Below are 23,074 nucleotides of genomic sequence, written 5' to 3' on the forward strand. Positions count from 1 at the left end.
TTGAAAATAGACGTTTTATTTTGTTTATACAAGGTACAATGTCAAAATACAAATCATATATAATGTGTAGCTATAATAGACAAGGAAGTATAAATATAAACACATATATATGTAAAATGGCACTGAGTTGAGGTTTCTTCTTTGCGAATCCTTTGATGGAGAGGATTTGCTTGGCTCAGCATCTCTCCCACCTTTCCCGGGTCCCTGTCTGTGTGTGCAGAGCAGCTGGAGACAGGGTGGTTAGAAGCCCCAACGCTGGTGTCTTCCCTGGAGACACCTCCCACGCCAGGAGGAGCCTTGTATTTGACAGAGAGCTTCAGGTTTGTCACTTTTCTCTGTGAACTGCAAGTCAGGATGAGGGACGGAAGGTTCGGGGCAGGGGTTTTATTTCATTACCACAAGTACTCCAGGCAGCTCACACTGTAATAAAATAAAACCCTTGCCCAGAAGCCTTTGGTCTCTCCTGGGAAGCTGGGTCCTGGATCCGAGGCAGGCAGGTGGTGCCCATGGGAATGCGGAGAACCTGCTTCCCCGTGCAGGAAGCGCCGACCCCGCAGTCCGTGAGATCCTGCTGGGACGTCTGAGAGGCCTGGTGGGCTTGCTCCTGGAGCCCACCTCCTTGCACCTCTTCTCAGTCATCTTTAGCTAAAGCAGATAGGCTCCTTCACTCCGGACGTAGCTGGGCTGGTTTCCCCGAGTTTCAGAGGTCGTGAGAGCAGTTTTCCAAGTCTTCATCTCTGCTGCTGGTCTCCCCAGTCACCGGCAGAGCCTCCATGGCTTCCATTTCAATGCTGGCCGGCGGGGGAGTTTGCCTGCAAAGCAGGTGGTTCATAGGTTTTGAAAAGAGGAGGGGGTTGGCCTCAAATCAACACGCTTCCCACTGAGCATGTCCAGCACTGTGGGGATGGCAGGAGCAGACAGAGGCCCTGCCGCAGGAGTCAGACAGAGAGCACTTAGTCCTCAGAGATGGAGAGAACCTAGAATGCCTACCTCTACAGAGAGTACTAAATCCTATCTAGCGGCCAGTTGTGGTGGCACATGCCTGTAATCCCAGCACTTTAGGAGGTTGAGGTGGGAGGATCGCTTGAGCCCAGGAGTTCAAGACCAACCAGGGCAATATGATGAGAATAATAAATCCTCTCTAGGTATTTCCAACCTCCCCATCCACCAAAGATCCACCAAATGTTGTTGGAGCAACTCACGCCACCCCGCGCTCACCCCACGCTTTGCCAGTCCTCTGCCAAAAAGCCGTTCAAATGGCAGGAATAAGAAAAGGAGAGAGTGACTGGGAGCCTGGCCAAACCAGACTTGATCATCTTGAAAAAAGTGATTTAATATTCATGAAGCTTTTAAAAACAGTTCTTAGCACTTAGTATGTGTGAAATAAATACAGAAATACACAAGTCAATCAGCTCCTGAATGACAAGCACAGGGGAGGCAGGACACTGGGTGCCGACGCCCTGGGCATCTGGCTGGCACCTTCTCCCGGGGCAGGTGAAACGTCCCTCCGGAGGAGCAGCAGCTCTTTAGGCCATTTTAAGGTGAGCAGTGTGAGCTGCCTGGAGTGAGAGCTAAAATAAGGCAGGATGCGGGTGCATTCACTGAAAATAATTTGCTAACAGCCAATTTGTCAAATGGCAAATCTAATAACCCATTTGCAAAAAACAAGTTTATGGAAAGCATCAGTTCACCAAATGACCAAGTAATTTATCAAATTTATCAATTCTTCTTTTCCTTCTTTTTTTTTTTTTTTTTTTTTTTTTTCCTGAGACAGGGTCTCGCTCTGTCTCCCAGGCTGGAGTGCAGTGGTGTGATGCCGACTTGCTGCAACCTCTGCAGACAACCACGCCCAGCTAACTTTTTGTATTTTTTGTCAAGATCAGGTTTCACCATGTTGGCCAGGCTGGTCGCAAAAAAAAGCGATCCATCCACTTCAGCCTCCCAAAGTGCTAGGATTACAGGTGTGAGCCACTATGCCCGACCATGCCAATTCTTCCTAAAGATATATTTATTTCACTTTTTGAGCTTTTTAAAAATGAAAAAAATTTTTTGTGTGTGGGGATCGGGTTTCACTATGTTGTCCAGGCTGGTCTCAAACCGCTGGGCTCAAGTAATCCTTCCACCTCAGCCTCCCAAAGTGCTGGGATTACAGGCATAAGCCACCATGCCCAACTGAAATATCTTTCATATAGCCAGTAAATATTGCTGTTTTCCTCTTATGAACATACTTATTGGCTGTATATACCAAATTTACAAATCCTTTTTAAGAATATATTTTAATGTAATTTTCATAAAAAGGTGGTATATACATTTAAACATATATTCAGTGAATATATGTATTCATTATAACCTGTTAAAAATATAATTCCAAATTCAGCATTTTATATGGAAATTCTGTAGTTATTAATAATGATATTTTGAAAATTGTTTTAAAAGTCATTTTCTGTTTTGTCAACATTTTTCATTTTTTGAATTCTTTGGAGAAATTTTTGAGTAACATCAATGTTAATTTCTCAACTGTCTATGAGGTTGATGGCATTTTTTATTGGTTGGGATGGTATTCACAGCTTTTGAAGATTTATGTGAAGTTTTAGATACTGGTTTTCATTTTGACTTTATGGTAGCATTTCATGGAATGTTCATTTTGTCAAAATTAGGCTCAAAGGGTCACATAATTTTTATATTGATATCACATTTAGAAAAGAACGTTTTATAACTATTAATAGTAACTAAAAGTTTAGTTTGGACAAATCTGAAATCTATATCAGTATGGAATGCTGGAATACTGGTTAGTAATTGATAGAAGCACAAAATTAAGGCCAGAATGCCATTTGAGGATTTAATCAAATAATAATAACACTGCCTAAAGATTAGAAAAATGAGAAAAATTTAAGAAGTCAGCAAGTGGCAGAAACATTTTTGCCAGAAATGCTAAGATGTAGAATTTCAATGATCAGGAATACAAAATTAAGGCTAACATGAATGAATATATTTGTAAGAAGGCATACCCCTATTCAATGAGGACCTGCAAGAATATATTCACGGGGATATCACAAGAAGAATGGATAGGACTGCATGCGTTGGCCACCCGGTGCACTTTCTCTGGCCGCCCCATTTCTACCGTGGGCAGGGGTAGCGGGCACTTGGGCTTGGGGCTGGCTCACTGCTCCTCGGCTCTGGCGCTCGTTGGCCCCTACAGAAGGGGTGTGTGGTAGCCAATGGCCAGGAAAGGGGTCCTTCTTGGGAGGGGGCATTCTGGAATCACTATGGTGCGGCTCTTTTCTTTTTCTTTTTTTTGAAACAAAGGCTTGCTCTGTTGCCCAGGCTGGAGTGCAGTGGCGCCATCTTGGCTCACTGCAACCTCTGCCTCCCAGGTTCAAGCAATTCTCCTGCCTCAGCCTCCCAAGTAGCTGGGATTACAGGTGTGCACCACCACGCTTAGCTAATTTTTGTATTTTTAGTAGAGACAAGGTTTCACCATATTAGAAAGGCTGGTCTCAAACTCCTGACCTCAAGTGATCCATCCGCCTCAGCCTCCCAAAGTGCTGGGATTCCAGGCGTGAGCCACCGCGCCTGGCCAGGTGCAGCTCTTTTCTCGTGAGGGAATACTTCCTCTTGCAGAGGGAGTAGCCATGCAACTCACCTTGACTTGATGTAGCATGCCAGGAGAGACACAGCGCTCAGTCCACACAGCAGGACGGTGGATGTAGAGATAGCCACTGAAAGAGAGGAGACCACGCTGAGACACCCAGGAGCATATTCATTGCTATGAATTGCAAATTCTTTACCATGGACGTTCTTACAGAGGGATCCAAGGGCCTCCCAACAAGCCTGCTGCTATGGACATTTCTTAAGGTCCATGCAATTCCCTCTATTCTATGTCTAGGTAAAAACACATTCTCTTTCCTGCTAAGGGTGCCAGCTCCCTGTCGTCCCACACCTCTGCTCCTCATCTTTGTCCTTCTCAGGCAGAGTGCCTGGGCTGACGGGGTAGGGACGGGGCAAGTCAGGAGGCAGCAGTAAGAGCCTCAAGGGCAAAGCCAGGAGTGGGATGAGGAGAGAGTGCTCTTGCTGCTAAAGCCAGGGTTGAGAAAGCAGACAGGGACACCCCGCCTCTGCAGTCCCCAGTACAACGCCCCCTTTTCTTCAACTCACAGGTTTAGAAACAATAGCACCCAGTGCCATTTTCCTTCCAATTTCATTTTTTTCTCACTTGCCATTTTTTTCTTTTCTTTTTTTTGAGACAGGGTTTCCCTCTGTCACCCAGGCTGGAGTGCAGAGGCACTATCTCGGCTCATTGCAACCTCTGCCTCCTGGACTCAAGTGGTTCTCCTGCCTCAGCCTCCTGAGTAGCTGGGATTCTGGGCACACACCGCTACGCCTGGCTAATTTTTTGTATTTTCAGTAGAGACGGGGTTTCACCACGTTGGCCAGGCTGGTCTCAAATGCCTGACCTCAACTGAACCACCTGCCTCAGCCTTCCAAAGTGCTGGGATTATGCAGGTGAGCCACTGCATCCAGTCTACCTACAACTTTGTTTTATTTTTTTATTTTTTATTTTTTGAGACGAAGTGTCACTCTGTTGCCCAAGCTGGAGTACAGTGGTGTGATCTCGGCTCACTGCAACCTCCAGCTCCAGGTTCAAGCGATTCTCCTGCCTCAGCCTCCTGAGTAGCTGGGACCACAGGCACGTGCCACTATGCCTGGATAATTTTTGTATTTTTAGTAGAGACGGGGTTTCACTATGTTGGGCAGGCTGGTCTTGAACTCCTGACCTCGTGATCCATCTGCCTCAGCCTCCCAAAGTGTTGGGATTACAGGCGTGAACCACTGTGCCCAGCCAACTTTTTCTTTTCTTTCTTTTTTTCTTTTTCTTTCTTTCTTTCTTTCTTTTTTTTTTTTTTGAGACGGAGTCTCGCTGTGTTGCCCAGACTGGAGTGCAGTGGTTCGATGTTTGCTCACTGCAACCTCTCCCTCCCAGGTTTAAATGATTCTCCTGCCTCAGCCTCCCAAGTAGCTGGGATTTCAGGCACCTTCCACCACACCTGGCTAATTTTTGTATTTTTGGTAGAGACGGGGTTTTGCTATGTTGGCCAGGCTGGTCTTGAACTCCTGATCTCAGGCCCACCTTGGCCTCCCAAAGCGCTGGGATTACAGGCATGAGCCATGGATCCTGGCCACCTACAGCTTTTGATGGCAGAGAAAGAGCAGTAAGGAGAAAGAAGAGGTCTTTTGAGAGATGTTATATATAGGAGGAGGTTAGGATTTGGGACCATTTTGAATGAGTTGAAATGAACAGCTTGGGGCACTGACAGGTGTCACCTGAAGTTTATCAGATAGCATAGGAAGAAGGGGGTCTTTCTGTGTGAGCTAGGGGCTTAGTCGGAGGTCAGGGGAACAGAACTATTGTTAAAAACACTTGCAGGCCTGGTGCAGTGGCCCATTCCTGTAACCCCAGTGCTTTGGGAGGCTTAGTGGAGAGGAACGCTTGAGGCCAGGAGTTCAAGACCAGCCTAGGCAACATATCAAGACCCCCATCTCTACAAAAAATTAGCTGGGCATGATGGCACACACCTGTAGTCCAAGCTATCTGGGAGACTAAGGTGGGAGAATTGTTTGAGCCCAGGGGTCTGGCGCTGCAGTAAGCTGTGATCACGCCACTGTACTCCAGCCTGGGCGACAGCAAGACCCTGTCTCTAAAGACAAAAACAAAAACAAACAAAATGCACTTGCAGGTTTGACCAATGATCCTGACTATTGTGAATTTCCCTGAAAAAACATCACCCAGTGCTCTGCATGCAAGACGATGACACTGAGATCTGGAGCAGTGGTTGCCGCTCACTGAAGACCATGGGCCGCACGTCTCATGGACCCTGGGGGCTTTGAGGGCCTTTGCTGCATGACCTCCAGACCATGTCCATATACCAAAATAAACCTCCCAGGGCTTGGCCTTCCAATACAACTCTACTGCAAAACATCTGAGTATAAGGGTGTAGGGACACTCAGAGCCCTGTGGCTGGGAGTGTAAACTCGTGCCATCTTTCCCAAGGGCAGTTGAGAAGCGCACACTCTTTGACTCTCTAGTTCAACTAGAATTTACTCTTAGGGAATAGACAAATACAGGGGTATTCACTCAAGTATTGTTTAAACTAATTTTCTTTTTTTTTTTTTTTGAGATGGAGTCTTGCTCTGTCACCCAAGCTAGAGTGCAACGGCATGATCTTGGCTCACTTCAACCTCCGCCTTCCAGGTTCAAGTGATTTTCCTGCCTCAGTCTCCCGAGTAGCTGCGATTACAGGCACTCACCACCAAGCCCAGCTAATTTTTGTATTTTTAGTAGAGAAGAGGTTTCACCACATCGGCCAGGCTGGTCTCAAACTGCTGACTTCAAGTGATCCGCCCCCCTCGGCCTCCCAAAGTGCTGGGATTACGGGTGTGAGCCACCATGCCTGGCCTAAAATAATTTTCAAGACGCTAATCTGAATCTCTTATCGACAGACAATTAGTTAAATAAAATGTGGTATGCCCATATGATGGAATACTATTCAACTATTAAAAATTATAAAATAGATCTGCATTTATTAACATGGAAAGATGTCTGCAATATCTTAAGTTAAAAAGATATTGAGATAAAAATGAACCCGCAGGCTAGGCTCAGTGGCTCACGCCTATAATCCCAGCACTTTGGGAGGCTGAGGCAGGTGAATCACTTGAGGTCAGGAGTTCCAGACCAGCCTGACCAATATGGTGAAACCCCGTCTCTGCTAAAAATACAAAAATTAGCAGGGCATGGTGGCGTGCGCCTGTAGTCTCAGCTACTTGGGAGGCTGAGACAGGTGAATTCCTTGGACCCGGGTGGTGGAGGTTGCAGGGAGCCGAGATCGCACACTGCACTCCAGCCTGGGTGACAAAGCAACAGTCTGTCTCAAAAAACAAACAAACCAAACAAACAAACACAAAATACAACCACAATAGGCTGAGTGCAGTAGTTCACACTTGTAATCCTAGCACTTTGGGAGGCTGAGGTGGGCAGATCACCTGAGGTCAGGAGTTTGAGACTAGCCTGGCCAACATTATGAAACCCTGTCTCTTCTAAAAATACAAAAATTAGCCGGGCGTGGTGATGGGCGCCTGTAATCCCAGCTAGTTGAGGGACTGAGGCAGGAGAATCGCTTGAACCCGGGAAGCGGAGGTTGCAGTGAGAGTCATCGCACTCCAGCCTGGGTAACAGAGAGAGACTCTGTCTCAAAAAAAAAAAACCAACCAACCAACCAACCAAACAAACAAAAAACACCTACAATAATCTCCAACCAGCCATTTGCATGTCCATATGCACAGAAAAGTCTTGAGGAATATATACAATGGTGGGATTCGAGATAATCTTTATTTCTTTTTTTTAAAAAAGTTTGTTTTTTTCTCATATATTTGCAATGACACTGTAATCAAAATAAATAGTAAAATTACAGAAACAAAACAACTTGTAAGTAAATAAAAAAGCATAGAAAAATTGTTACAAAAGAAGTAACAGAAAACACGAGAAATTAATGAAAAATGTTTTGAGTTTTCGGACTTAACATGAATCATTATTATGACTAAAAAAAGAAATCTGTCGTAGTGGAGATGCTGCACCTGACAGTAAGCTCTGTCTTCATGTTGGCTAGTGAGTTGACGCACATTGACGGTGTAGGGGGTGTTTTATTGGAAAAGGCAACATGACATAAACTGTGCTTCTACCTTCAGAAGATCCCTCCCCATTTCTATTTAAGTGACAAGAAAATCTGCAGAATGAAACTCAAGAGAGAAGAGGGCTCCTGAACCAAGGATAAAACAAAGCAACTTGAACTCAGCGCCAGACCCTTGGCCTCTCCCTCAGTGACATCCGGGCAACTCCAGTGAAGACACGGAAACCAGAATCACCAAGGCAGTGAATTAACAGCTTACCTGCCAAGCCCTCCACCTTTTATTGTTTCCTGGGGGGTGTGTAGATTGGAGGAAAAGGAAGAGAAAGAGATCCGGTGAGACAGAGGAGGAGCGAGGAGGAAGGAGAGAGGGGAAAGGTGATTACTGCAGAGGAGGCCATGAAAACCACATCTCCCCACCAGCCCCCACCTTCAGCCTGTGCACGGATTGGGTCCAGGACAGAGAAGGTAGCTGAGACAGCCGGGGGCCAGTGTTTGGCATGGATGATGAAAATATCCTCTGGGCATATGCAGGGAATAGCCGTTCCTCAGCAACACCCTGACCAATTAGGCCAATCACTGGGTGTTAATACCCGTGTGTCACTGTGGCCAGAGCTCCTGAGTGCCTGCATCGGATGAAGGCGATTTTGAGGGAAGAGCGTCAACTCAAGTACTCTGAGCAGCCATCTGGTCCTATCCTCCCTCTTTTCTTTCCTTCCTTCCTTCCTTCCTTCCTTCCTTCCTTCCTTCCTTCCTTCCTTCCTTCTTTCCTTCCTTCCTCTGTCTTTCTTTTTCTTTTTCTGTCTCTCTTTTTCTTTCTCTTTCTTTCTTTCTCCTCCCTCCCTCCCTCCTTCCTTTCCTCCTCCTCCTTCTCTTCTTTTTCTTCTTCTTTCTTCCTTTCTTTCTTTCTCCTCCCTCCCTCCCTTCTTCCTTCCTTTCTTCCTCTTCTTCTTTCTTTCTTTCACTTTCTCTCTTTCTCTCTTTCTTTCTTTCCTTGTTTTCTCTCTTTCTCTCTTTCTTTCTTTCCTTGTTTTCTTTTCTTTTCTTTCCTTTTTTTTTTTTTTTTTTTTTTTGAGACAGGATCTCACTCTGGAGCCCAGACTGGAGTGCAGTGGCACCATCATAGCTCACTCTATCCTCAAACTCCTGGGCTCAAGCGAGCCTCTTACTTCAGCCTCCCAAGTAGCTTGGACCACAAGTATACACAACTACACTTGGATAATTTTTTTAATTTTCATTTTTTGTAGAGACAGGGTCTCACTATGTTGACCAAGCTGGTCTCTCAAATTCCTGGGCTTACGCAAGCCTCCCGCCTTGGCCTCCCAAAGTGTTAGGATTACAGGTGTGAGCCGCCGTGCTTGGCCTAGTGGTTTCTTTTCTATCTCTATTGCACTAAGCATGTGGCAGGTGTTGGGTTCACAGTAGATACTCAATAAATACTTGATTGATCAAGTTAAGCTTTTAAAGTTCTATAAATTGAAGTAAATTTAAAGTGACATTTGCTTTTTAATGAGGGATCTGTATTTCATAATAGCTTAGGACCATTCCTGGCACAGAACAGAAACTCAGTTTACATTGAATGGATGAATGATAAAACATAGAGGCAGCTCCTGTCAAAGGCTGAGCACATCGACTGCGGCAAATTCATTTCAGCCATGAAAGCCCAGAGGCATATTGCCATCCTGAGAAGTAAGTCCTCACACCTGGCATACTAAATCACACTAAACCATACTAAACCTGGCATACTAAGTGCTGGCATCGTGGCATGCTGGCCTTTTAGTTTACAATCAAGAGTCCTCAAGAATAGCTTCATCAGGGATGGGAGACCAGATATTGGAATAATTGTAGAAAGTTATTGATAAAAAGGGCTGCCAACATGGAATCAACCCAAATGCCCATCAATGATAGACTAGATAAAGAAAATGTGGTACGTATATACCACGGAACACTACGCAGCCATAAAAAGGTGTGAGATCATGTCCTTTTCAGGGACATGGATGGAGCTGGAAGCCATCATCCTTGCAAACTAACACAGGAACAGAAAACCAAACACCACGTGTTTTCACTCATAAGTGGGAGTTGAACAATGAGAACACATGGACACAGAGAGGGGAACATCACACACTGGGGCCTGTTGGGAGAGGCAGATGGAGGGAGAACATCAGGAAGAATAGCTAATACATGTGGGGTTTAATACCTAGGTGATGGGTTGATGGGTGCAGCAAACCACCATGGCACACATTTACCTATGTAACAAGCCTGCATGTCCTGCACATGTGTCCTGGAACTTAAGGTAAAATTAAATTAAATAATAAAAAAAGGGCTGCCAAGTAAGCCAGTAGATATTTAAGACAATGAAACTATGAACCATATTTCTTAAAATTTATTAAAATGTTGAAGCCCTCAAATTCACTCATTCATTTGCTTACTCATTCGATATTTATTGAGCATCTACTATGTAGCATTTACTGTTGAATTAAAAAGAGCAAAAGCATAGAGCTAATCGTTTATATAACTTATTTTAAAAAGCAAATTATGATATTGGTAGTATCAATGGGTTGATTGAAACGTCAGTTAATTTACTGAGCAACCACTGTGGTAAAGCATTGTTAATACTTTCTTATGAAGACAGGCTCAACTGATTGCTTATTCATGCAGAAGTAGCAACATCCACTGATGTTCAAGGAACCAGTGAGTAGATCTCCCACACATAACTTGTGCTCCTGGATCTCAGGGTGGCTGATCCAACATAAAACACCTGAAGTTTTTTTGTGTGTGGCGTCTCTGTATTTCCACAGTTCCTTGCGCAGAATTATCTTTGTCCATTGTAGGCATTTGGTTAATGTTTATTACATTACATTTCAGAATTTGGGAGAAAGTTTGTGTGTGTGTGTGTGTGTGTGTGTGTGTGTGTGAGTCTCGCTCTGTCTCTTAGGCTGGAGTGCAGTGGTGTGATCTCGGCTCACTTAAACCTCTGCTTCCTGGGTTCAAACAATCTCTTGCCTCAGCCTCCCGAGGAGCTGGGATTACAGGCACACGCCACCATGCTCTGCTAATTTTTGTATTGTTAGTAGAGACAGGGTTTCACCGTGTTGGCCAGGCTGGTCTCGAACTCCTGGCCTCAAGTGATCTGCCCACCTCGGCCTCCCAAAGTGTTGGGATTACAGGCGTGAGCCACAGTGCCTGGCTGCTTTTTTAATGTAATAAAAGTCATGAACTGGAAAAGGCAGATTATAGATTATAGCCCATCATCAAATAGTTGTTGGAAAATCTATGTAGAAAAAATGACCCCTGAACTTTACATGTAGGATTTTATCCCACAGATATTCTTGCACTTACGGATTTTCAATTAATGGCTGTTTGTAAGATAACCACAGAATGTAGCAATCACATGTCCAGATAGGGGGTTGGCTAAATTAATGGTGGGAATTCCATACAACGGAATATTCTGTAACTGTTAAAAACGATGAGATGGTTTTTGTGTCCTGATATGGGGGGATCTACAAGGTATGCCAGCAAGTGGAAACAAACACGGTACCGAACAGAAGAAATGAAGCAACTGTCCAGCATTCCTTATCCTCTATGTGTTTATTTGTACAGTCTCTCTGGAAGGATGCCTGGAAATCTGGTAGCAAGTGTTGCTTCCTTCCTGCAAGGGGATTTTTGAGTTAGAAATGGGATTTACTTTTCGTTTTTTTTCTGAGACAGGTTCTTGTTCTGTTGCCCAGGCCAGAGTGCAGAGGCGTGACCACAGCTCACTGCAACCTCTGCCTCCTGGGTTCCAGCAATTCTCCCACCTCAGCCTCCCAAGTAGTTGGGACTACAGGCATGTGCCACCATGCCCGGCTAATTTTTTGTGTTTTTAGTAAAGATGGGGTTTCGCCATGTTAGCCAGGCTGGTCTTGGACTCCTGGCCTCCAGTGATCAGCCCGCCTTGGCCTCCCAAAGTGCTGGGGTTATAGGTGTGAGCGACCTTGCCCAGTCTGATTGTTTTTTTAAACTATTCTAATCAATTAACTGCTAAAATGTCCAAAGTCACTTGATGTTTTCCCAGATGACGTTTGATGCAGGTAAAAATGAGACCACAAAAATATGAGTCATTCTCTAGCAGGAAAATTTATGAACAGAAGATTAAAATAATTTTTGCCCATATCAAATTACAGTTGGTTTTTCTTGTTACTTTGGAAGCTTGTCAGCCTGGAGCATGACTTGCTTTCTTCTCATTACTTGCGTTCTTCCTCCCTGCCTGCTTCCCTTCTTCCTCCTGTTCTCCCCTCCTCTCTCAGCTCTCCTCCCCTCCCTTCAGGTTTTCCTTTTAGTCTTGCAAACGCTTTTCCCTTTTCCTCCTTATCGTCACTTGCACATTCTCTTTTCTATTCTCCTAGCCTTAGCATTGCATGTGTCTTCTGTAAGGAGGAACAGTTTTTGGTTTTATTTTGTGTTGTTAACTTTTTTTCTTTTTCTTTTTTTTGCTTTTTAAATAGAGATGGGGTCTTGCTATGTTGACCAGGCTGGCCTCAAATTCTGGCCTCAAGTGATCCTCCCACTTCGGCCTCTCAAAGTGCTGGGATTACAGATGTGAGCCACCGTGCCTGGCCAAGAGGAGTGTTTTATACTGAAAATGTGGACAGCTTCTCTGTTAAGTGCACGGCGAGGGACCGGCAGCTTCTGGCAGAGATGCTGTAATGTCAGTGCTGGCATTGGCACCTGTGGCTTTGGATGCTCCGTGCGAGGGAGGTGGACCCTGCTGTGTAGAGCTGTGAAGAGCTGACCTTGAGCCCTTTTGTGGGGTGCCAACACTCTGGGTTCAACTCCAGTAGCCTGACCGCTAGAAGCTACCAATATTTAGAAAAACAGGCACCTCAAACAGAGAACTCCATAAAGCAGCTATTGTTTAACTTTCTATGTGATGGAGGCCTTCTAAGTGTGGAAGGGACTGCTGCCAGGATTGTGCTGGGCGGCAGGCCTGGGCCAGGACCACCCAGCACCTGGGACTGTGGTCACCCTGATCATAAACATACTTCACAAAGGGACACACTTACCAGTGGTGTCGCTGTGGCCCTGTGGATACACACCTGCGGAAAAGAGAGGAGAGCATCACGGCTCGAGTCCTAGAGGTCCTAGATCCTCATGAAGCAGGAGAAACTCGGCACAGCTCGGCTGCCATCTTAGCACCCTCGGAGACTCGTGGCTGGCGTAACCAGACTCGTTTTAGCAAAGAACAAGCAGGGTAGCTCACTGAGGTGCTGGCCACACTTAAGAATCAGATAAGCTTTAGAGAAGGTCCACGTTACCCACAGCTCCTCCATTCCACAGATCCTGGCCCCGGACTGCAGGGAGCTTCCACCACCTCCTCCTGCGAGAGGGCACAGATGCCACTCAGAGTCTCAGCACGGGCTCTGCTGTGCGGGTGATAAGGCTGGCCCTGTCAAATCTTGGCGGGTGGGCTTGTTTTTCTAGTTGCCCCAGCCACAGAGAAAGCCACGGAGAAAGAGGACAGGCCAGGAGGCTGTGGCTGGTGGCTGGGGGCAGCAGGCTACCCAGTGAATCCCGACTTTGGGTTGACGGTCTAAAGCCGCCTTGTGCTGGATCTCAGCCCCGATCTCAGAAGCAATAGTGAGAAATGGACCTCTCCTGGGGCAAAGCAAGTGCTAACCTGGAGGCTGGTGGGAGGCGGATGCCGTGAGTTCCCAGGTCTTGGCTGTTGTCTGAGAGGGGCCGTGGGAGGACTCATGACTGCCTATCTCTGTGGTTCCTGTGGAAGGCGATGTGGAAGGCATCAGCCGGGAGCTCGGGACAATAGCTGCTGTTGTGGCCGCTGTGGTGTTTGAGCTGGGAGATGAAGCTGCAGGCTCTGTAGAGAGGCCAAGGCAGGGAGAGCATCAGTGTGCAGACTCCCCTCCTCTCAGCTGCAGCACGGGGTGATGTGGGCGCTGCCGTAGTGAGTCACCCGGGCCAGCCCTCCCTCTCCCACAGCAAACTGCTCCTTAAGAGGGTGACATAGCTGTTCCTCTGGAAGGGCCATAGGACCTGTGAAAACACTAAAGAACATGGCTACTATCACGGCACGTGTAAAGAAAAGATCAGCTAGACACAGTGGGTCATGCCTATAATCCCAACACTTTGGGATGCTGAGGTGCGAGGATCGCTTGAGTCCAGGAGTTTAAGACCAGCCTGGGCAACATAGCAAGACCCTATTTCTTTTCTTTTTTTTTGAGATGGAATCTCACTCTGTCACCAAGGCTAGAGTGCAGTGGCATGATCTCAGCTCACTGCAACCACTGCCTTCCGGGTTCAAGCAATTCTCCCTGCCTCAGCCTCCCGAGTAGCTGGGATTACAGATGCACACCACCATGCCCAGCTAATTTTTGGATTTTTAGTAGAGATGAGGTTTCTCTATGTTGACCAGGCTGGTCTCAAACTCCTGACCTTAGGTGATCCACCCACCTTGACCTCCCAATGTGCTGGGATTACAGGCGAGAGCCACTGTGCCCTGCTGCAAGACCCTGTTTCTACAAAAATAAGAATAAAAATAAATTATCCAGGTGTGGTGGGCGTGTGCCTATAGTTCCAGCTATCTGAGAGGCTGAGGCAAGAGAATCACTTGAGCCTAGGAGTTTCAGACTGCAGTGACCACTGTACTCTAGCCTGGGGGACAGAGTGAGACCCCTGTCTCTTAAAAAAAAAGGGGGGAGGGCAGGGGGTGGGTGGGAAGAAAAGAAAGGTGTTAAAGATCTGAGTCATTCAGCTTGTTTACTAGAGAAGGCAGGCCCAACATTGCAGGCTCAGCTGAAAGCAGGTGAAGCTGCGTTGGCCGAGGATGCTCGGAGCGGCTGAATGTGAAACACATGAAGCCTGGGCTCTGGCCTGAACTCTCTGGGCTGTTGGAGGAAAGCATCCGGATGAGCTCGCTGTCAGGAATAGAGGCTGCCTTGGGTTCAGAGTCTTCCCTTCTTTGTCATTCCCCAGAAGGTGGCTGCCCCTGCACTGTAAAGGTACTGTTCCCTCTCCATGAAAAACGTGTCTTCCGTTGTGACAGCTACGGAATTTAGCAAATGTGGGGCCAAGCGCTGTGGCTCTCTGGATGCACTGTTGTTGCTGCGTTCCCGTGGTCTCCCAGCCACACAGGTCATGAGAAGTCCTCACATCCCCTTAATCCTTTGTCACCACCTCGCATACAACTTGCCCCGCCCTCACTGCCAACGCTCCAGGGCTCCCTGCAGACAGGGCACACCACAGCGTCCTCAGCCAAGTGCCCACGGTCGTGCCAGCTCAGGTCAAAGGCTGCTGTCACGTCGGAGCTTCTGACTGCACAGTTGTGTCTCGACAATGGCCATCGGACCAGGCATTTGGGATGCGAGAGTGGGGAGGATGGGAGAGGCTTACTGGATCATTCTCCTCCTTGGGTTAACGAGATGTGACTCAGATCAAAGGGGTTGTAGAATTACCTCAAGTTTAAATGGAGCCAGCCCCTCAACCCCTTCCTCCCTGTGCAGGTGACTCACTAGGAGGGAAGAACCTTGTTTAGCTGCTTCTTCCTCCCTTAAGCTGCAGGCCTCAGCCTTGGCCACTTAAGAACCACCTGGGGGCCAGGTGCAGTGGCTCATACCTGTAATCCCAGCACTTTGGGAGACTGAGGCTTGCGGATCACCTGAGGTCAGGAGTTTGAGACCAGACTGACCAACATGGTGAAACCCTGTCTCTACTAAAAATACAAAAATTAGCTGGGCGTGGTGGTGCACGCCTGTAAACCCAGCTACTCGGGAGGCTAAAGCAGGAAAATCGCTTGAACCTGGAAGGCAGAGGTTGCAGTGAGCCAAGATTTCGTCTCTGCCCTCCAGACTGGGCAATAGAGCAAGACTCCATCTCAAAAAAAAAAGATCCACCTGGGGCTGGAGAGCAGTGATTTCCAGCTTGCACCCAGGCCAACGGGAGTGCTCAGATGTTAGTGCGTATCCACAGCTGACAACTGACACTCTGCAAAGGATGGCTGCGTTTTGTAGTATGAATGACAACAGACAGGCCCATCCCTGGGGGCAAAGGAGTAGGCAGGGGCCAGGGACAGCCACAGGCTGGACGATGCAACACTAAAGCCAAGAGTGAACTGTAACATGAAGGTATCATAGCACGCAGGGCAGAGGATCCCAAGAAAGCATCCAAGATTTCAAATTTTCTGAACACTGAGAAAGTGCTGAGGAAATCGGTCCTGACAATCTCCAAAGACTCTGTTGAAGCCTGGGACACTGGCAGCTTCAGGCAATGCCTCTACAATAGAGCAGTCACCGTGATGTGCTGGTGTTTAGGTCTGGGTGGGGGGCAGCTCTCCACAGGTCTCTGATGTTTCTGCACATCTTGTAGACAGGGGAGCTGACTGCCCTTTCTCTGGACCATCCTCTCAAGGGTGCCTCTATAGCAAGCGCCTTGGAAGATAGGGACATGGTCTCCCCTGGAGCAGAGAGCAGGCGTGATTACTGCCCATGACAAAACACTTGGGTCTCCAAAGCCGGGGCTTCCTCTCCCACAGTGCAGCCCGCTGAGCGGACAGGCATCTGTTGAGGCCCAGCTGTGCTGTCCCTGCTGGCTAGGGGACGAGGGAATTGATGCAAACATGCTGAAGCTCCCGCTGCTTGCTGGCCTCCCATCCTGGAGTGCCCTCGTTTCTGCCAGCACCCATGAAAATGTTGAGGGCTGAGACACGTGCAACCTCAAACCTCAGTCTACTTTCAGTTCTTGAAGGTAAGTGTCTACAACTAAACATGATATGACATATTAGTGAGTTTTAAACCACTATTCATTCTGCACATATAACACCTGGATATCAAGCAACCTTGATTTGAAAAAGAAAATTAAGCTGGACGTTCTTATTCTTGATTGAATAAGACATTTGTGCTATTGCCTAAGTCTGCAGTGGCACACCACGGAGGTCCATGAGTCTGCAGGCTTGGTGATGGGGGCTTTGGGTGTTGGGAGGGAATAAATGTCCTCAAGAAGTTTCTGACCTTCCTACCTTTTCCAGAAGGGGAGAGGCTCTCTGGCTGTGGGGTCACCCCTGCCGTCGTTACTGTGAAGGGTGGCGCTGGCCTTTGGCGAGCCAGGAGAGGGTCTCCTAGAGAGAGGATAACCACATAGCACTTATGATCCTGAGCCTGGAACCTGGGCTAGCCTCAGAACTGGATACAAATAAAATATATTAACACAGGCTTACAGTGGAGGCATGAGAAACAATGTTTCCTCACCCAAATGCAAAGACAGACTGCAAACTATTTTTCTTGCATTTCCAAAGACTGCACAAGTTAAATATCAAATTTATTTTGGCTGAGATGATATTAATGATATCAATTCAATTTTATAATAATGGCTATTCTTGGGAAAATAAATGATCACTCAATAGATTCTATTTTGTTTGTTTGAGACAGGGTCTTGCTCCGTTGCCCAGGTTGGAGTGCAGTGGTGTGATCACAACTCACTGCAGCCTCGACCTCCCGGGCTCAAGAGATCCTCTTGCCTCAGTCTCCTGAGTAGCTGGGACTACATGTACGTGCCTCAATGCCCAGGTAATTTTTATTTTTTTATTTTTAAAATTTTTTTGGTAGAGACAGGGTATTGCTATGTTGCTGAGGTTGATCTTCATCTCTTGGTCTCAAACAATCCCTCCCACCTCGGCCTCCCAAAGTGCTGGGATTACAGGTGTGAGCCACCATACCTGGCTTACATTTCGCTTGTTTAGCAGGAAAAAAAAATCATTCAAAGCACAAGAGGTTGGGAAGCGTCACAGAGGGAGTCGTGAGTGATCAGAACGCGGAAGGATCTTTGGACTAGGTGAAAGCTAAAAAGGCATCCAGTCTTTGGGCTCTAAAACCCTGATTCTGGGTTCTCTTCTTTCCTCTCCTATCCTGACCCTGTTTGGAGCCCACAGCTCTTCTCCATCCCACATTCATTTGCCCAAAGGACATGGAGCATTGAGGAGACCTGACTTTCCCTGCAGTGAGAAAGTCCTTATTTTACCTCGGGCTTACAGGTTCCAGGGAGTCCCAGGACTGGCAGGTTAAGACCCACCGTGGTTCCCACAGATTCTGCTCTCCCCGCCACGCTCAGCTTTCTCATTCACTCACTGATACCACGGGGTGCTGTGTCCCCAGGAGCGGTTTCTCCGAACAAGTCGGAGTCTTCCTCCCTGTCCTCCCTCTGCTGCCTGTGGGACTCGCTCTGTTCTGGGGGAGGAGGCTGAGCCTGCACTCCCAAACCAGTGGCAATGTTCAGCGCCTCACGGAGCTCCCCTCTGTCCCCGACTGCAGAGGGCGGGAGCGATGGGGTCGCTCCATGCAGGGGCGCGCTCATCCCTGCCCCAGAGACGAGCTGGGGAAGCAGAGAAACCTGCCCTCAACGTTTGTCAAATGGGAGTTCTCTTGAAAGCCCCCGGGTTAATTTTTTATTTTTTCCAGAAGGAGGAAGAGGGGGGCAGAAGCAGGCCTGAGTGTTCCAGAAACAGCCCCAAGTGGCTCCCACCCGAGGCGGTTTGGCCGCTTCTGGGATGTTTATCCAGGTGCAGGTAAAAAAAAGTCGATTCTTGCCACCTTCCCTCCCTCCTGCTGGACACCATGCACAGCTGACTGAGCACAGGGCAGCCCTGCTGCAGGGCCTGCGCCCATCCTCGGGGCTGGGTAATGAGCGAGGAGCAGTGATGGCTTCCAACATCCACCTTCTCATGAGAAATCCCAAAATTTCGCACACTAGTGTGCTCGTGAGTGCCCACCCAGCTCTGCAGCCAAATTCTCTTGCCAGCATCATCTCAAATCAAAGCACTACATGTAATAAGAGTTAACAAGTACCAGGGTTCACGCCACCCTCCCACAGCCCGCAGTGTGGATATCAAGTCCGTTTTCCAGATGACCAGCCAGAGTGCCAGAACGTCACAAGAGCCGCCCAAGGCCTCCTGGGTGGTAGGCGGCAAAGCCAGGATTGAAACCCAGAATTCTGTGACCCCAGCACCTGTGTATTTCCAACGTCAGGAGCTGTTGCTGAGGATCCCACTGGTGTCTTTTTTTTTTTTTTTTTTTTTTTTTTTTTTTTTTTTTTGAGATGGAGTCTTGCTGTGTCACCCAGGCTGGAGTGCAGTGGTGTGATCTCGGCTCACTGCAACCTCTACCTCCCAGGTTCAAGCAATTCTCCTGTCTCAGCCTCCCGAGTAGCTGGGATTACAAGCACATGCCACCATGCCCGGCTAATTTTTGTATTTTTAATAGAGACAGGGTTTCACCATGTTGGCCAGGCTGATCTAGAACTCCTGACCTCAAGTGATCCTCCCACCTCAGCCTTCCAAAGTGCTGGGATTACAGGTGTGAGCTACCATGCCCGGCCCCCACTGGTGCCTTTAGCCTCAGACCTCAGCATAGATCCCTTGACCCCTGAGATGGTATCTTCTCTCTGTGCTGCCTTGGCAGGGTGGGGGAGGGAGGAGGGTGGGGTGGCGTGGGCTACTCACTAATGCATTTGAGACTGGGGGTTGTCCAGTGGGCGATGTTCGTGGCCTTGTTCAGCACGCACTCAGTCAGGCTGGACGTGCCGGCTTTACGCTTGAAACCAGAGTTACAAATGTACCGCTCCCTGGAGTACAAGCTGTAGCTCTTGACCCGGATGTCTGCGTGTTCCACGGACACTGGGGGAGGGCACGTGATGCCTGCAAAAGTGCAGAGGACAGGGGAGGGTGAAGAGGTTTCCACTTGTAAGACGCGTTCTCCAGGCACACGCGGCGGTAGTCAGTAACTTTAGGGCTGAGTTCAGCTTATCCTAGGGGTGCCTTAGGAAAAGCCCCAGGTGCCAGGCACATGGAGGATGTGCAGGAAGGGCATCCATCACCCAGAAGCCTTCCCAGAGCCTCACCTGAAGTGCCAATCAGTCAGCAAAACTAGAGATGGGGGCGTGGGGAGAGGGTCATCGATGAAACATCCTCTCCGTTCATTTCCCACTCCTCTCCAAGCCCTCAGTAGTCTTCATCCCTCTCCACTGTGGACAGAGCCTCCAATTCTCACTGAACGACAGCAACTGCCTCCAGATAGGCCCCCTGCAGGCTCTCCCACAGGCCTCTGCGGCCAGCATCACCTTTAGAAATGCATCTTTGAGCCTGGCCAACATAGTGAAACCCCATCTTTACTAAAAATACAAAAAATTAGCCGGGCATGGTAGCACGCACCTGTAATCCCAGCTACTGGGGAGGCTGAGGCAGGAGAATTGCTTGAACCTGGGAGACAGAGGTTGCAGTGAGCCCAGATCACACCATTGCACTCTAGCCTGGGCGACAGAGTGAGACCCTGTCTCAAGAAAAAAAAAAAAAAAAAAAAAAAGAAAAGAAAAGAAATGCACCTTTGACAACTTCACTCGTCCCTGACCACCAGTACTCTTAGAATAAAAACAAATCTTTACGAAGTCTTCAGGGCTCGGCCAGCCCCTCTAGCTCTCTTCCCCCAGCCATAATGGTCTTGGGCTCCCCTCACACCACTCACCACGCTACCCACCTCTTCCCAAGCACAACCCACCGTGGCACTCTGTCTCCCACCACCCTTCCTAGCTCACTGAAACACCGCCTCCTAAGGAAGACCGTCCCTCTCCCTGAGTACACAAGGGCCTGGGCTGAGTTCTTTCTCCCCTAGTCTCTTCCACAGTTTGTATTGGAGATGTTGAGATTATGTAATTCACGCGCATCCCACTGTGTGTGCTCTGAGCCAGATGAGGGTAGGGCCACATCTGTTTTTGCTAACACTGGGATCCTGAGCCCAGCACTATACCTGAAACTAGTAGGTACTCAAGAAATCCTTGTTGGAAGAACGAATGGATGAACTCTGTTACTCAACCACAGTCTTCAGCCTGACTTTCTCATAGAAGTGAGTTCAATTTATTTCATTTCTACCTTTGTAACCAGTTTATCTCATTATCCTCTCTTTTTCAGAAGAAACCAGAAGCAAGATGAATTGCTCCAGACAGCTTTACGTTTGTGACAGGTGGAATTGGACTCAGACTCCAAACTTCAGCTACACATCCGGCAATGGTGCAGGAGCTCAGTTCTGTGGAAATGAGGGGTTTTACGAGTCCACATCTAAGGGGATTGGCCTCAGAAGCAAAGAAAAGATGGAAATGGGTGTCACTTCCATTTCCATTCTGGGGACACTGTATTCACTAATGGCTTTTAGTTGTTGTTGATAATTATTTATTAACAACTATTGATATTTCTTTGTCCTTAAAAATTTCCTTTCCTATGTAAAAGCACATAACATAAATGTTAAAGACAACCTGACTTGAGTGAGCTATAGGAGAACTTCAGGCTTTTTTCCTACGTTACGTAACAACAACAACAATGAAACCTGTAAAAAAGAAAGGTTGACTTGTTTTCCAGTAGGCAAAAATGAATGAGGTTGGTGTTATTGATCATGTACCTAATATAAAAATCTGTGGATCCCAGGAAAGAATCTATTCAAGGCCTTCATGGCAGTTAACATACAATCCCCTTTGGCACCAATTTTGTAGACTGTGGTTCTATAAAGAAACTCCAAAAGGATCGCCCTTAGTTCTTAAACGGCAAGGAGGCAGCTAATGTATGCCAATATGGTTGGCTTTTCCTTGTTTAAGATGAGGTCTTGTCCAATGCCAGAAAGATTTTTTTTATATAAGATAAAGTCTCACTCTGTCCCTGGAGGTAGAGTGCAGTGGTGTGATTGTAGCTCACCACAGCCTCAACCTCCCAGGCTCAAGCAATCCTACCACCTCAGACTCCTGAGTAGCTGGGACCACAGGCATGTACCACCATGCTCGGTTAATTTGTTTTTCGTTTGTTTGGTTTGTTTGTTTGTTTGTTTTGTAGAAATGGGGGTCTCTCTATATTGCCCAGGCTGGTCTTGAACTCCTGGGGTCAAGCGATCCTCCTGCCTGGCCTCGAAAACTGCTAGGATTACAGGCGTGAGCCATCATGCCTGGTCTGAACGATTCAATTGTGGCTAAATTTAAAAAGCAAGGTTTTTCTTTAGGCACTTTAAATAACTGTAAGATTTTCTTTTTACTATTTTTCTTATGAACGAATCACATTATTAGGTTTTCTTGTGCATCGAAAAGATGAGTAAGAAATGGTTTGGGTGTGGAGGGGCTGAGGGTGGGCAGTGCTGGAGGGCACTCTGGGTCCTGGTGCCCATGGGGACGTGGCCAGAAACATCTCCCCCAGACTCCCCACTATTTGAGTGTGTCTAGGCCCTGAGTGTCACTGGCTAAGACACTGGTACAGGGCAGCGATGGGGGTTACCAAGGCAGCTGTAAAACACAGAAACCAACGGGCTGCCTCCAGCTGCTGGGGCTTGTCTCTTTGGTTCCAGGTCAGGAAGCTCTCGGTAAGTCCCTGCTGAGCAGTTGGTGCAAAGGCTAGGTCCCAGACAAGAGAACTGAGTGAGGTCATCTTCCTGCCGCCTCGGGGTAGATTGACGGGGAGACCAAATGCAGTGGCAGGAAGATTTGCAGCCTGGGATAGGGAGGCCCCTGGCGGCCTCTGTGCGGAGGTCAGTAGGCTGTGGCCCACAGGCCCCATCCAGCCTCCACCTGTTATTGAGAGTAACATTTTATGCCTCTCTCATTCATTAATGTCTTGTCAATGGCAGCTTTCACGCGCAATGGCAGAGCTGCATAGTTGGAACAGAGACCTGCCTACCCGCAGAGTGTAAAATAGTTACTATCTGTCCCTTTACAGGAAAAGTTTGCCAACCCCTGCTCTATGTAGCCTTTACGCAAAGTACTGCATTTGTTTTGTTAGTAAGACCAATTGCCCAGTGCATCAGCGCAGACCTGGTAACTGAGGTTGACTAAGGTGATCTAGCCCATTTCAAAATAAAATAGTTTCCGTGTGGCAAAACCCAGCATCAACCGGAGGCAAATGGTGAAATGAAAAAGAAATTGCATCCCATGTTATATAGGGCCATTCCTCTCATATGTTTTTGTTTTTGTTTTTGGAGACAGGGTCTTGCTGGAGTACAGTGGTACGATCATGGCTTGTTGCAACCTCAACCTCCTGGGCTCAAGTGATCCTCCCACCTCAGCCTCTCCAGTAGCTGGGACCACAAGCACATGCCACCATGCCTGGATAAGTTTATATATATGTATATATTTTTATATATGTGTATATTTATGTTTATACATATGTTTACATATGTTTATATATATTTAAGTTTATGTGTGTGTATATACATATATATATATATTTTTTTTTTAGAGACTGGGTTTCACCATGTTACCCAGGTTGGTCTCAAACTCCTGAGCTCAAGTTATCTGCCCGCCTCCACCTCCCAAAGTGCTAGGATTACAGGTGTGAACCACCATACCTGACCTCCTCATATATGTTAAAAGCCCTTGAAAATCAGCAAAAA

At 47.5% G+C, this 23,074-nt stretch overlaps 1 protein-coding gene across 12 annotated transcripts in view; it reads right to left on the reverse strand.

Annotated features, from left to right (window-relative positions):
• The window catches only part of IL15RA (interleukin 15 receptor subunit alpha), a 34,743-nt gene continuing 11,669 nt past the window's right edge, over positions 1–23,074 (reverse strand). For 3 of the 12 annotated variants that reach the window (XM_065520259.2, XM_074000944.1, XM_045399516.3), the window contains exons 2-6: positions 19,162–19,356; positions 13,336–13,533; positions 12,722–12,754; positions 3,644–3,719; positions 1–812 (exon numbers count right to left, since the gene is read on the reverse strand). In XM_065520259.2, the coding sequence (XP_065376331.1) occupies positions 701–812; positions 3,644–3,719; positions 12,722–12,754; positions 13,336–13,533; positions 19,162–19,356 (614 nt within the window). In that variant the 3' untranslated portion in view covers positions 1–700. Of the gene's footprint in view, positions 927–3,643; positions 3,720–10,044; positions 11,329–12,721; positions 12,755–13,335; positions 13,534–16,678; positions 16,786–19,161; positions 19,357–23,074 lie in introns of those variants that run through there. The other 9 variants (XM_065520257.2, XM_045399514.3, XM_065520258.2 and 6 more) reach the window with 7 other exon arrangements.

The sequence above is a fragment of the Macaca fascicularis genome, chromosome 9 (assembly GCF_037993035.2).
Source record: "Macaca fascicularis isolate 582-1 chromosome 9, T2T-MFA8v1.1".
Taxonomy (NCBI): Eukaryota; Metazoa; Chordata; class Mammalia; order Primates; family Cercopithecidae; genus Macaca; species Macaca fascicularis.